Raw genomic sequence first — 14,184 nt, 5'->3', positions numbered from 1 at the left:
CGCGCAGGTCAGCCGGTGCCTAATCGTTCCCACGTCCCGGTGTGCGGCGGGGAGGGCCGAGGGCACGGAGGGCTGCTGTCACCCAGGCGCTGGGCGCCGATGCTCCCCTTCCCACCTCCTCCCGGAAGACCCCGCTGCCCGCACCCGGCCCGAGGGCGCTCGTTTCCACCTTGGTGCTGACTAATGGTCCGCCCCGGTGGTGGCATGCGGGCTTGATCGGGTAAAAAAATAAAGCTCCATCAGTGAATACATGAGATGCTCTCGCATCCTAGGTCTAATAGAGGCTCGGAAAGGAGGGACATTTTCCTGACGGTTCCTTCGCTCTCAGGGGCCCCAAGCCCCGCCGCCGCCAAACTTGTGTTCTCTGATCCCACCTTGTTTGGGTCGGGGGCTGTGACCGGCCCCAGGGACTGACTGGACGCCACTCCTTTCTGCGTTAGGCCTCTGTGGAGGGTGTGGTGCTAAATATTTTCCAGCGCCAGAGCAATCCAAAATGAAGCCTTTTCCTTCTTAGCTCTTGCCCCACCCAGGAAAGTTGTCCGGCTGCTTTGGAAAATGTGACTGTTCAAGGCAGATAGTATGGTGCGGCTAAATGACATTTAGAACTAACTAAGCCTGAGAGTCGAAGGTAAAAGTAAATTGGCCTCACTGTATTCCTGGCCAGAACACTTTGTCTCCTGCATAATTTGGAGACATTGTAAATTTCTAAATAGTGTAATTGTGCCACGGTGTGTTAAAAAAAAATGATTTTCCAACTTATTCTGCAGTTTTAAACATGCTCTAAAAATGTGAACCACATTGTAGTTTGTTGACTGTGATTTTGTGTTCTGGTCTTAGAGATTTAATACCCATATACAACAGAACTGGCATAAATTCAAGTTTCTGAATTTTCATAAATGCTGCCTGAAAAGATGCTTCCCAAGATTTACATTATTACTGACCATTATTAACTTTTTTCTCAACCTGTTTTGTCTGTTGTTAACTACATTCACAATCTAAAACTCATATTACTAGAAGAAAGCTTTAGTATTTCCAAAGTTACAATTGTAATATGTCCTCAAAACGGCCTCTGATGCACCTTTTCATCCAATCTCTCTGCTGTGTTAGTCTGTGAAAGACAAGATGTTTAGACCAAGCACAAGTATTTACGCTATAAATTTCTTGTGTTAGTCTTGCCATATTATCTTTAATACATTTTTTAAGCTGTCCAGATTTGACTCCGTTAGATTTTTGGATTTAAATTTTATTTCCTTTAAAAATATTTTGCTAGAGAATCTCAGAAGATTGGAAAAACACATCTCAAATAACTGAAGATCAATGTTTATGTTAAAAAGATCATAAAAAAAATTGAAAAATACTAGTATGAGTCAGTATTTAAAATGTCATGCCATAATCCTTACTGCTCAACTGGGAAACATTCTATGCCAAAGTTGTCAGTGTTTCCTCTCCTCTCCCTTCAGCTGATTAAAAATAAATGTATTAGAATTCTTTTATTTGACCAAAGAGCAGAATAATACATAGCAGCCTGCATTTTTGCATATATAAAGTGACTGTATTTAGCCAGGATGGTATAATAATGACATGATGTTCATAAAGAACATGCTGTGGGGAAAAACATTACTACAAAATAGAGTTTGATTTTCCCATCCACCAGTTGGAACATCTGTGTCACTTCCATTATCTTTTTATTTGTAGCTTGTATTTTTGTTTCCTGCTCATCAGAATTTCAGTGTTGCTGTTTTTTCAAATAAATTAATGTCCTATAAAGCTTATTCAGCAGTTACCAGACAGGGCTATGAAGCCTGGGGTTGGAAGGTATAGAGTCACTGCAGGGGACAAAATATGGTCATCATGACTTTTCTGTGTAATCTATAATAATAAAGCATAATATGCTAATTAGACCGAACAGCCGAATGACCTTCCCAACATCCTTCCGGACGACCTTCCGGAGGAAGCCATGGCTGCAAGGGCCGAGCCCCTTGCACGAATTTCGTGCATCGGGCCTCTAGTTAGTGAATAAACAATAAAGTGTAACTAGTGAACATTTTGATGTGGAAGGGTGGACTGTGTATTCTCTAAAACAGTGCTTTCCGCAGTGAGATGCCGCACCACAGGCTGCACAAGAGGATCCAGTGGAGTTTAAGATTTATGGTTTTTACTTAAAAACATAAAATAATGTTACAACTTTTTTTTTTCCCCATTCTGGAAAGACACAGATGCTTTCCACCACCCAATGTATCTGTTGGTCCCAAGTCTTCTGAGAGAAGGGAGTGTGTTCAGGTGGGCAGCTTCTTCACTGGTTTGGTTCTCTTTGGCATGTTGTGATGTATGGAAGCTACCAAGTACCAGGTTAAGATTCGTATTATCCATTTTTTTCTCTAAATTAACCCTCACCACAATGCCAAGTGGCTTTAAAAGATTTCTTCAAAGAATTGGCGGGTTGAAGACAGTATAATCCTGCAAGAACAAATAATGAGAAAATGGTAGCGCTGCCCCTTCTCCTAATATAAATTATGAGATTTTTTTAATAGTGGATCTCTTTGGATATGAGAAGTTGAAAAGTGCTAGATTTTAAAGAAGTCTGTTTGAAATTTTATTTAATAACTGCTTTTAACAATAAGTGCTTTCTTAATTTGTACGATTTTTCTTTGAAATATTAGCCAATGATAGGATGAGATCATCCCAATTAGCAAGACATTTAAAAATATTTGCCAGCACATGAAAATAAACCATTTCAGAATTTTTTTCTTTAACTTCTTTTTTTCATGTTTAAAGTCCATTTGGTATTTGGCAAAATTTCACTAAATTTATTGATAAGTATTTAGGGGATATTTACTGCAGTCAATAAAAGTCCTCATGTTGTTTAGAAAATCATATTCTTTGAATTTGAATTTTTTAAAATTGCCTTTCATCCTTTCTCCATATGCTCAGAATTCCCATTGTTCTCTTTTTATTATTCCATCTAACAGCTGTCGTTAAGAAAATTGAAATGAGGACTCAGATACCTGAGCATAGCAAGTGCCTTCTGAGCAACCTGGTGTCAATTCAGTTTCTGAATCTCTTGAACATAAGTTCAGAATATTCAGTCATGAGCTGTGCAAAGCATAGGCCTTTTGGATACCTTATTCATTCAGCTGACACTGAAGAGTGCCATCTTTGTATTGAGGCACCTTGCCAGGCTGCAGACTTAGTGGGATATGAAATAGAACTTAATTCTCTACTGATGTTTATAGTCTTGGTCCAGGAAGTAACTGTTTTCTTCTGGCTTTGCTATTAGTCAGAAATATGTTGTTGATATATATCCAGATTTGAACCCATTATATTGTTAGAGTTGAAGGCAAGTGAAAATCTATGTGAAATTTTGCTTATTGAAATCTAAATATCTAATAAGAACCTTGTGAGGGCTTGCTCTTCAAGTTAAACAGTTTTAAAATATACTTGGTACATATAAAAGAATATAATAAAGAATATTAATATGCATACAATTAAAAAGCCATTAGTATAACAAATTTCAGTAAGCTTGCCACACAACCCAAGAAATAGCTTATTACCAATAACTTAATGTGTTCATCCACTTTCCTTTCCCCCTGCCTATCCCATTTTCATTAATTTTGTATTTCTCTTTTCCATGCTTTTTTAATAGTAGTTTTGTCACTTATGTATGTATAACTAAACTATATATTCTGTGTTGGTCATTTTTTTGAAATATATCCTAATTTGGTATCTCATTGCATGTAGTCTTTTTGGACTTGGCTATTAATATAATATTTCTAAGATTCCATCAATAGTGTCCCACATAGTGGTAGTTTATTCATTCTTACTTCTTTGTATAAATATAAATATTTAAATATACTACCACAGTTTATCCATTATCCTATCAATGGACATTTGAATTGTTTTATTTTCTTTATAGTTTGATATTAAATTAACAGTGCTCCATGAATATGCATATATATACACACAAGTGTGTGTGTATATGTATATATATATATATACACATATGTATATACATATGTATGTATCTTGATACACATGCAAGCATTTTTCTAAGGCCATGGTTCACAGACTTTATAGCATGCATTGGAATTACCTGGAGAAATTGAGAAAACACATTGCTGGATCCCACCCCCAAAGTTTCAGTGTTAGTAGGTCTGGGGTGGGACTAGGATTTGAGTTGTTAACATATTCCCTTAGTTCCAGCTGCCTGTCTAGGGACTACACATTTGAGAACCATGGCTTCTATATATTTAAGTTGTAATTATTGGGTGTTAGGGTGTGTGAATGTTTTAATTTTACAAAATAGTGCCAAATTGTTTTTCAATGTCATTGCATTAATTTATGTCCCACCAGCATTGAATAAACCTTCCCATTGATCCACATCCTCTTCAACACTTGGTGTTTTCAGACTTTTTAATTTTTAATATTTTAGTATTTGCCTTTTTGGTCTAGAGTTAATGTCATCTTTTTTAGGAATAAATTCATTTTAATTTTTTAAATGTATTCAACTAAATGTGTAAGTAGAGTAAGTTGAGTTCTACATTAAGTTAGTCATTGTAATTGATTATTTGCAGTAATTTAAATTGGCCTGCATAAATTAAACAAGTATTTATCGATTGTGTATTATGTAATAGATATTGTGGGGGATATAAAAAATGTTTTAAATACATGTGCAGGTTTTAACTTTTGAATTTTATTAGCATAGGTTACAATTTGAAAATGGTATTTAAAGGCAAATTTAAAACTTACATTAAACTGAAAAGTCCTGCTGTGCATAATACACAATTTATTTTCTCAATTGATAGATAGCTTTCACTTATCATAGGACCTGAAATTTAGAAGCGATTAAGTTAAATAGCAGTATATTATAGTGGTCATAAACTTTAACAGATGTGTTTCTCAATTTACTCCATAGAGTGCTTTCATTCTAGGTATAGTATAGTGCCTAAGTTAGTAAAATGACATGGAAATTTCAGGTCCCCACTGGGGAGTATAATGCACATGAAGCAAATAGCCATTATGATCATGACCATTGTACAAATGCTCAGCCGCCGTATGAGGACCAAAGTAAACTTAGTATATGACAATTAGAACACATATCCATGATATATACAAGATTTCCATTGCTGCTTTTTTCCAACAAAGTTGTTATATAAAGAAAAATACATCATGTACTAGTCTGTTTGCATCTTTTTTAAACAGACTATTTTTAAATCTGATGTTCTGATTCGTTTATATGAAAGAGCTCTAGAATATTAGTTTCATAAAATTCAATATAATTTGTTAGTATTAGTATGCTCAAGAGTCACACTAGCCCAGCCAGCGTGGCTCAGTGGTTTGAGCACCGACCTATAAAACAGGAGGTCACAGTTTGATTCCTGGTCAAGGCACATGCCAGGTTGCAGGCTCAATCCCCAATGGGGGGCGTGCAGGAGGCAGCCAATCAATGATTCTCATCATTGAAGTTTTTATCTTTCTATCCCTCTCCCTTCCTCTCTGAAATCAATAAAAGTATTAGAAAAAAAAAGTCAAACTAAAGTGATCTAGTTAAAAAAAAAAAAAAGCCAAAAATCCCCTCCAAGTGAAAAACAGGTATATTAGTCCAATTTAAGGGGCATTTTCAAATTTACAGAATTATTATTTGCATTATATAAAATAATATAATAAAGAATATTAATATGCATAAAATTAAATTTTATTTAAAGGAAATTGTCATTGCTAGATTGTCAACTGCAAAAAGTAATTTTTATTTCTAAAGCAAGTGCAAGGTAGAGAACGTCTGGCCCTCAGGTCCCTCAAAATCATTTGATCTGATCCAGCCAAGGCATTAGGGGTGAGTTAATTAAATGTTTGACCAAATATAGCAGGCTAATATTTAAGTTAATAATTTTGTATGGCCCAAGAATGATGTTATAAATATCCACATAGCCCTTGGCAGAAAAAAGGTCCCCCACCCCTGATCTAGAGCAATGGCAACCTCAAATAAATTATAACTTTTGCCCTTTATTAAATCAGTAACACAAGTTCATCGTAACAGATCTGGAAAACAAAGCAAAAGTTCATAAGAAAATAAGTCTACCATAATTCCATTATCCAAAGACAGCCACTTTCAGTAATTTTATGAATATCACTTTAGAATTGCATTTATACTATATACTTTGTGTTTCAATTTAATGTCAGTGGAAAAGACAAATAAATATAACTGACACACACAAAAAGGCATGTCCCAGTTCAACACTCTGAAAGCAATGAAAATTTCATCCACCATTTAAGTATTTGTCAAAGGCTTACTATAAGCCTGGTAGTGTAACATTTAATCTAGTGGATCCTTCTTTTTAAACTGGCTGTGGTTATTTTTCTGGCTTCAAAGAGGAGGGTAGCACTTTGGCTAAACTTGAGTGCTGCTCATCAGCATCCCAGGGGATAATTGGTTACCTGTATTCAAAGAATGCATAAAAACTTTTTAGTCAAACCTTTACAGTCTAGACAGAAAGTCAGATCAGAAAATATGTTAGTCAAATGATAAGTTGTGTTTAAAGTATATGAGGGTTGATTTAAGTGATAATGAAGTAAAAGTTAAACTGGATTGAAATCATACAGTGTTTGTCCTTTTATCGTCTGGTTTATTTCACTTAGCATAATGTTTTCCAGATTCACCCATGTTGTAGTAGTATTATTTTTGCAACCTACAAGGAAACTCCTATTGTGCTTTGATTGCCCTGAGAATTGCATAACTCTATACATGGTTTTTTCCTGTCTTATAATCAAATTTGACTTCAATGAGGAAGAAAGGAAAGAAGGCAGCTCCTCAACCCTCCAATATAAACAGGTTCTATCACTTTGTTGCTATGCATTGCTATGGCATGGTCAAGCCTAACAGAATTAAAATAGATATTTCTTTGTTCTTAATTTTCCTCTGCTCTTTGGAACAGCACTATCCAACTGTGATGGTGGAAATATTCCATACCCGTGCTATTCAACATGGTAACCACTAGCTAATGTGACTTTTGAGCACAGAAATACAGAAATGAATGAAAACATTTAAATATTAAAAACCAAAAGGAATCGGGTGAGAAGAGGCAAGAGAGGGAAAGGAATTGGAGTTTCTTGGGAAGGAAGGGCTAGTGTGACAGATGAACTGACTTTTAACTTTTAATTAATTTTAAAGAGCTTCTTGTAACTAGTGGCTTCTAAATTTTTAGAGCAGGTGGGTGGCCTTTATTTTCATTAGGAGACAACTGACCCACAGGAAAAATAAATAAATCATATGGAAGTAGAAAACAATTTAATTTTGTATTTTTTAAAAAGTCATATAAAATGTAGGTTCTACTATTTAAATTAAATACAGTGCTTTATATACACAGATGCATGAAATTTGCATCCATTTTATGATATGACCAATTGAGAGAGAAGAGAAAAGAAATGCTTGAAGAGAAAGTTGATGTTAGGGTTAGGAGGGGATAGTGTCAGGCTAAATAAAGCCATGTAGAGATGTACAAGAAGCAGTGGTAAAAAGTGGAGAAGGAGAAAGACCTATCTAGAAAATTCTTAGTATAGCAGCGGAGACAAGGATGTTAATGTTGAAAAGGAGGGTTTTCTTACTTGCCACCCATAGCACTTTCCATACTGTAAAAGTTGGTTTGCATTTCCTTTGGTCGATCTCTTGCTCCTTTGCATTTTTAAATTCTTTTTTCTGTTTTCTCTCTTCACACCCTGTACACATGCCTTATGCAGTTTATTTCTCTTCCTTTTCTCCCAGGAACATGTATCTACCATAAAGGTGAGATTTCCAGGCTCTGTCACAGATGTGAAAAATGATAGGAAATGTGAGGGACACATTTTATTCAAGCTTTCATTTATGGTGTGTTTGCTCTGTGCAAGTGTTTTGGATTATTATTTTTTATTGTGGAAAAATAGAATATTAAAGTTAACATTTTAGCCATTTTTAAGTGTACAATTCATTAGTATTACGTACATTCACAATGTATATAACCTCGCCACTCCATATTTCCATATCTTTTCATCATCCCAAACAGAAACTCTGTATTGATTAAGCAGTGACTCTCCATTTCCCACTCTGCCCTGGTAACCTTTATTCTACTTTGTCTCTATGAATTTGCCTGTTCTAATTACCTCATATAAGTGGAATCACACAATGTTTGTCCTTTTATTGTCTGGTTTATTTCACTTAGCATAATGTTTGCCAGATTCACCCATGTTGTAGTATTATTATTTGTATGGCTGAATAATACTCCACTGTATGTATATACCACATGCTATTTATCCATTCACCTGTTTATGGACACTTGGGTTGTTGTGCATTATTTTAATAATTCACTTAGTCCCCTTTAAATTGTGCTTGCCTACAACCCTTCCCCCAAATACTTGGAACAATTATCTGGTTTTTTATCCTTATGATACAAGAGGAAACAATTGGAATCTGAGTACTCTGCTATTGAAAGATTGCATGCTGCTAGATTAGCAAACAACTCCCTCCATACCCAGCTATTAACTTCACTTATTTAACTAAAAATTCAGTGTCTACTATACTCCAGTCACTGGCGAGCCAAGGCCCAGCCCGGTTCTCGTTTCATATGGCATGTTTATCCAATATCCTGTGGGAAGTCAATTGGCTATAAATGCTTCATGTTCAGCTCCTTGCCTACTTTTTATTCATAACATTCAGAAATCCTAACTGATAAGGGTACAACTAACTGTACAACTCAGCTGCTGGGAATCCATAGTTACAATTAGGACTGGAGCAAGAAATTCACTTCATGTAGAGATTTTCAACCCCCTACCTAAGCAATTGCATATACCTCACACATACATCAGACTGCCTGATTGAACACAGGACAGATCAGTTCAGCTGGATAGATCAAACCCAGCTGCTTGCTGTATTTAGAATGTTCACTAAAGTCTGGCTTTTATAAAATAAGTAGTTATTGAGGAATTAAATGAGGTGGGAAGTTGTTACCTTTCATATGGTAATTGATGTAATAAATGTTATAATAAACAGCAATAAATCATTCCTATCTATAATAATAAAAGGGTAATATGCTAATTAGACCAGATGGCTGAACAACATTCTGGATGACATTCCTGACGACCTTCTGGACAAAGCCGGGGCTGCGAGGGCCCTGGGACAAGGCGGCAGCCGCCTGGGCCCTCGGAGCCCCTTGCACGAATTTTGTGCATTGGGCCTCTAGTTTTTTAAATAAACCATTCCTATAGCAAAAGAATAATGTAAAAACACAGGTCTAGGCACTTTGCTGAGCTCTTAACTGTGCATTAGCTCATTTCAACCTTCTGATGTAGGTGCGACAATTTTCTTTTCTAGGTAAAGCAACAGAAACATAAAGAGGTTAAATAATTTGTCTCAAGTCGACAAGCAGCATAACCGGAGCACTATTTAATGTACCTTAAGATTGTAGTTTGCTTTTAGTCAGACAGTTTCTGATTCTCTAGTTTTAGATTTCAGCCATATTAGGCACTCAGTAAATATTTGTCATAGAAGAAAAAGGAACACTCAAGAACCTTTCAAAATCTTCTTTTACATGATAATCTCATTTTAGTCCAGTTTATGGTGTGATAATTTATGATTTATGAGTGATGAAATTCATTCTGCAAATTGTTCAAATTAATCTGGTGTGTTTTACAGGTGGTTGCTGTATATGGAACTTTATCTGATTTACTCTCTGTGGCCAGCAGTAAACTTGGCATAAAAGCCACTAGTGTGTATAATGGGAAAGGTGGACTGATTGATGATATTGCTTTGATCAGGTAAATTTCACTTTTCATAAACTTTCCACTCTGAGCTCTTCACTTCTTGGTGCTATGCTATTTCCCTGACACAATGGTTTAATCACTGTTAAAGAATAAGATTTTGGCAAGTGATTGCCTACTATTTGCTCTTTGGAATTTAAATCATTTGAACTTAGGGTGTATTGATCAGATAGAAAATCCTCAGTACATTCCAATATATTAATAGTCTCTCTGCATAGTTCATATATGGTTATGAGGAATTTCTTTATTTCTAGAAATGACTCAATAAGACATGCATTTTTTAATGTTAGAAATCTGCCCTAGCTGGTTTGGCTTAGTGGATAGAGTATCAGCCTGCGGTCTGAAGGGTCCAGGGTTCGATTCCAGTCATGGTCACATGCCTGGATTGCAGGCTCCAACCCCAGTAGGAGGCATGCAGGAGGCAGCCAATCAATGATTCTCATCATTGATGTTTTTATCTCTCCCACTCTCTTCCTCTCTATAATCAATAAAAAAACATATTAAAGTAAAAAAGAAATCTAATTGATCTCTTTAATTTTATGTGCCTCTGCTTATTGTTCAATTGATTTCCTAAGAATGCTTTGAATTTTATAAATATTACAAATATTTATAAACTAGAAGCCTGGTGTATGAATTCGTGCACCAGTGGGGTCCCTTGGCCTGGCCTGTGGGATTGGGCCAAAACTGGCTCTCCGACATCCCCTGAGGGGTCCGGGATTGCAGGCCAAGGGACCCCACCGGTGCATGATCAGGGCCAGAGAGGGACCGCAGAAGGGCTCCAGGATGTGTCCAGCCCATCTTGCTCAGTCCCGATCGGCCGGACCCCAGCAGCAAGCTAACCTACTGGTCAGAGTGTCTGCCCCCTGGTGGTCAGTGCACATCATAGCGACTGGTCAACCGGTTGACTGTCTGCCCCCTGATGGTCAGTGCACATCATAGTGAGTGGTTAAACGACCTTAGCATATCATTAGCATATTACGCTTTGATTGGTTGAATGGATGACCAGACAACCAGACACTTAGCATATTAGGCTTTTATTATATAGGATTGTAAATACTCACTACTTTGGTGGAAACTTGCTAAGCAGAGTTAACTCATCAATGATCTGTCACAATAGTGGTTTGTTTTTGGGTTCAGTTTTTTTTTTCTTTTTATTAAATATATTTTTATTGATTTCAGAGAGGAAGGGGGGAAGGGGGGGGGAGAGAAACATCAATGATGAGAGAGAATCATTGATCGGCTGCCTCCTGCACACCCCACACTGGGGATCGAGTCCGCAACCCAGGCATGTGCCCTTGACAGAATCAAACCTGGGACCCTTCAGTCCACAGACCGATGCTCTATCCACTGAGCCAAACCAGCTAGGGCTTGGTTCAGTTTTCTAAATATCCCAGGCAGAATTATCTCTTTAAAATAAGTATCTAGTTTACCTCATCCATCCTCATAGGATCATAGAATTTTGAGGCTTAACAAATACGGAAAGGGAACACAAATTACTGACAATGTGCCAGTTATGTTGTATTTGCTTTGCCCACTTTATCTCATTTCACTGGCAAAGCATGGGGTTTTTTAAAAAAATTGATGGAGTGAGCCCCGGCCAGTGTGGAGCATTGTCCCAGACACTAAAAGGTTGCGGGTTCAATTCCTGGTCTGGGCACATACCTAGGTTTTGGGTTTAATCCCCAGCCAGGGCACATATGGAAGGCACCCAATTGATGTTCTCTGTCACATTGATGTTTCTCTCTCTCTCTCTCTCTCTCTCTCTCTCTCTCTCTCTTCCCGTTTCTCTAAAGTCAGTAAGCATATCCTCATATCCTTGGGTGAAGATTCAAAGAAAATTGATGGAGTTAAAAGAATATGCTCTACATTATAATAGTATACAAAGCTTAATTTTCATTTAAATTTAGGTCATAATGACTTTTCAATATAATATACTCCTTTGAAGTTCATAACTTCTAGTCCCTTCATTTTATAAATTAAAAAACTAAACATCTGAGAAAATAACTATCCAGGCCATACAGTTGCTAGCTGATTTTTGTTAAAGAGAAGAAAACAAATTTTCATACTTGTCTTAAAAAGTTAACTGGCCTTGTGAACAAGTAGAAATAGTTATAAATTTAAAAGATACGTATTTAAAATCCAAATAAAATAGGAGAATTTTTTAGTTTTTCAATATCTATCTTCCATATTCTTTCCGTTTTTATGCATAAATGAGTCAAACTGTTGAATGATTTCTTAAAAAGACTTCATTTATAAGAAAAATTCAGTGTGTTCCTGTGATGTTTTATAGAAAATAAAAATTTCTGCAACATAGAGGGTCATAAGCCTTCCGAACTATAAAAGATATACCTGTTTAATAATTTCTGGGTCACAGAACAATCTGGTAACTTATTATAGTAATGGTGGGATGGGTTGGGGCAGGAGAGGAGGATATCACTGATAATCCAGGACTTCAGATTATGTGCAGTCATTTACATTTGGGGGTGTGGTGGGTGTATAGTAGGTGAGTGTTTACAGCAGTTACTTTCATATATTCTTCCTAAATTTAATACAAAAATTTATTTTCCTTTCCAAAGCACAAAGCAGCTGATGATATGGGAGAAAACCCCAGTAATTTTTTTAGTATTACAGAATTAAAGTAAAAAAAGAAGAATTGGCAAGGGCTTTAATCATATCCTTTGAACATAACAGTACATTCTTCAATTGATAAGAAAGCTTAATTTTAATAATCTATGTAGTGAGTTTTGTTTTGTTGACTTGTTTTCCATTTCAAAAGTACTTTCATGTGCTGGATCTTACTTGAGTTTAAATCCAAGAATAGTTAAGTGTGTGTGTAAAGGGTGTTTAACAAAGAAAGCACTGGAAATTTACATAGTCCAATTTGCAAACCTGTCTTCTACATAATTCTAAGGAACAGTTCCTGTATTAAACAGATAATTCATGTGATTTCTGGATTTTGATGGTACCTTTTCAAATTTTTATTTCCCTTAGGGATGATGATGTTTTGTTTGTGTGTGAAGGAGAGCCATTCATTGGTAAGTGACTTCCTTAAAAGCCAATTTTGTCTGTCAAAATAAAAAAGATGAAATTACATGTTTAACATGGCTTAACATTAAAAAATATTTTGTGGTAGGATTCAAATCTTCATACCTGTTTTGATTCTGCATTGGGTATGTATGTTAAGTAAATGTTTAATTTGAATTGTATGTTCATATTTAGTATAGGTACCTTATCTTTTACGTGCCTTTAAAATGCTCTGGATGTGTACACATTCATTAAATATGACATTATCGGGTACTTTTGATTTTAGAAATTATAATTGTTTTGAAATTTTCTCTTTCATAGTAGTTACAATTTCTATAAGTTTTATATTACATATTTTTAAGCATGTATTGCTGCATAAGTAATGTTTGACAATCCTTCATAGTGGTCAAATAAGATCAGTCAAAAATTGCTTGGTGTCATACACTTGCACATGTACACATTACCCTTTGATTCAGAAGAAAGCTTCTACAGTTGTATAAGGCTTAAATACAGTAAATGTTCTTAGCAAATAGTTGATATATTTAGCTCCACTCAATTAAACCCTGAAAATTTAAGTATGTTTTTTAAGCCATCACAGTAATTGTACTTGGTGAGTGGAGGTAGATCTCAGGATCATGGTACTGGTAGTTGCCCACTTAGAAGTAAGTGTATACTCTTCTCCGTCCCTACTTGGCAGCAAAAAATTTTTTCTGATCTTCTATTATCCATTAGCCTAACAGAGTGATTGGCAGGCAAGCATCATGTAATTGGTTCATTGCATACATACAAACAAAATAAAAAGTGATCAATTAGTCTTTATTTTTATTTCATCCTTATGAATTGTTGGATTTAAAAATATTTGGTATATTTATTTTCATCCTCTGCATTAATTGATATCTGGATTATCCTACTTTGGGCCAGTGGATACCTCTTCAAATCCTTTTAATGCAACCTCATTAGTCTTTTATAGCTCCTTACTATCTGGAATAACAAGGTGTTCATCTTACACTTCTCCTTTCCTAGATCCTGATCAATGTTTTTTCTCAGAAGCCTTGATTTTTTTTTTCTTTTCTTTTCTTTTCTTTTTACTACTAGAGGCCCAGTGCACAAAATTCGTGCACAGGTAGGGTCCCTAGGCCTGGCCCAAGATCAGGGCTGATCAGGTTCCCCGCCTCCCCGCCTCCTCCTTCCCTTGCCTCCCGCGCACCGCCACTGCGCAGTTTCCCCACCTCCTTGGTCCTCCTTCCCTCGCTCCCTCAGTGCCCCGCCACCACTGCTGGTCGCCTGCCATATTCCACACTGCCCCCTGGTGGTCAGCACACATCATAGGGAGTGATTGAACTCCCGTTCTCCCCGTTGAACTCCCGAGGGGACACT

General features: G+C 36.4%; 1 protein-coding gene across 2 annotated transcripts in view; it reads left to right on the top strand.

Moving 5' to 3' along the window:
* The window catches only part of KCTD9 (potassium channel tetramerization domain containing 9), a 44,724-nt gene that overhangs the window by 284 nt on the left and 30,256 nt on the right, over positions 1 to 14,184 (top strand). Inside the window, exons 2-4 of one of the 2 annotated variants that reach the window (XM_014533095.1) lie at positions 7,757 to 7,777; positions 9,659 to 9,780; positions 12,775 to 12,818. In XM_014533095.1, the coding sequence (XP_014388581.1) occupies positions 7,757 to 7,777; positions 9,659 to 9,780; positions 12,775 to 12,818 (187 nt within the window). The remainder of the gene's footprint in view (positions 1 to 7,756; positions 7,778 to 9,658; positions 9,781 to 12,774; positions 12,819 to 14,184) is intronic. The other variant, XM_005885924.2, reaches the window with a different exon arrangement.

The sequence above is a fragment of the Myotis brandtii genome, unplaced genomic scaffold, assembly GCF_000412655.1.
Source record: "Myotis brandtii unplaced genomic scaffold, ASM41265v1 scaffold94, whole genome shotgun sequence".
Taxonomy (NCBI): domain Eukaryota; kingdom Metazoa; phylum Chordata; class Mammalia; order Chiroptera; family Vespertilionidae; genus Myotis; species Myotis brandtii.
Note: the sequence above shows the minus strand (reverse complement) of the source record. Positions and strands in the feature narration are given on the sequence as shown.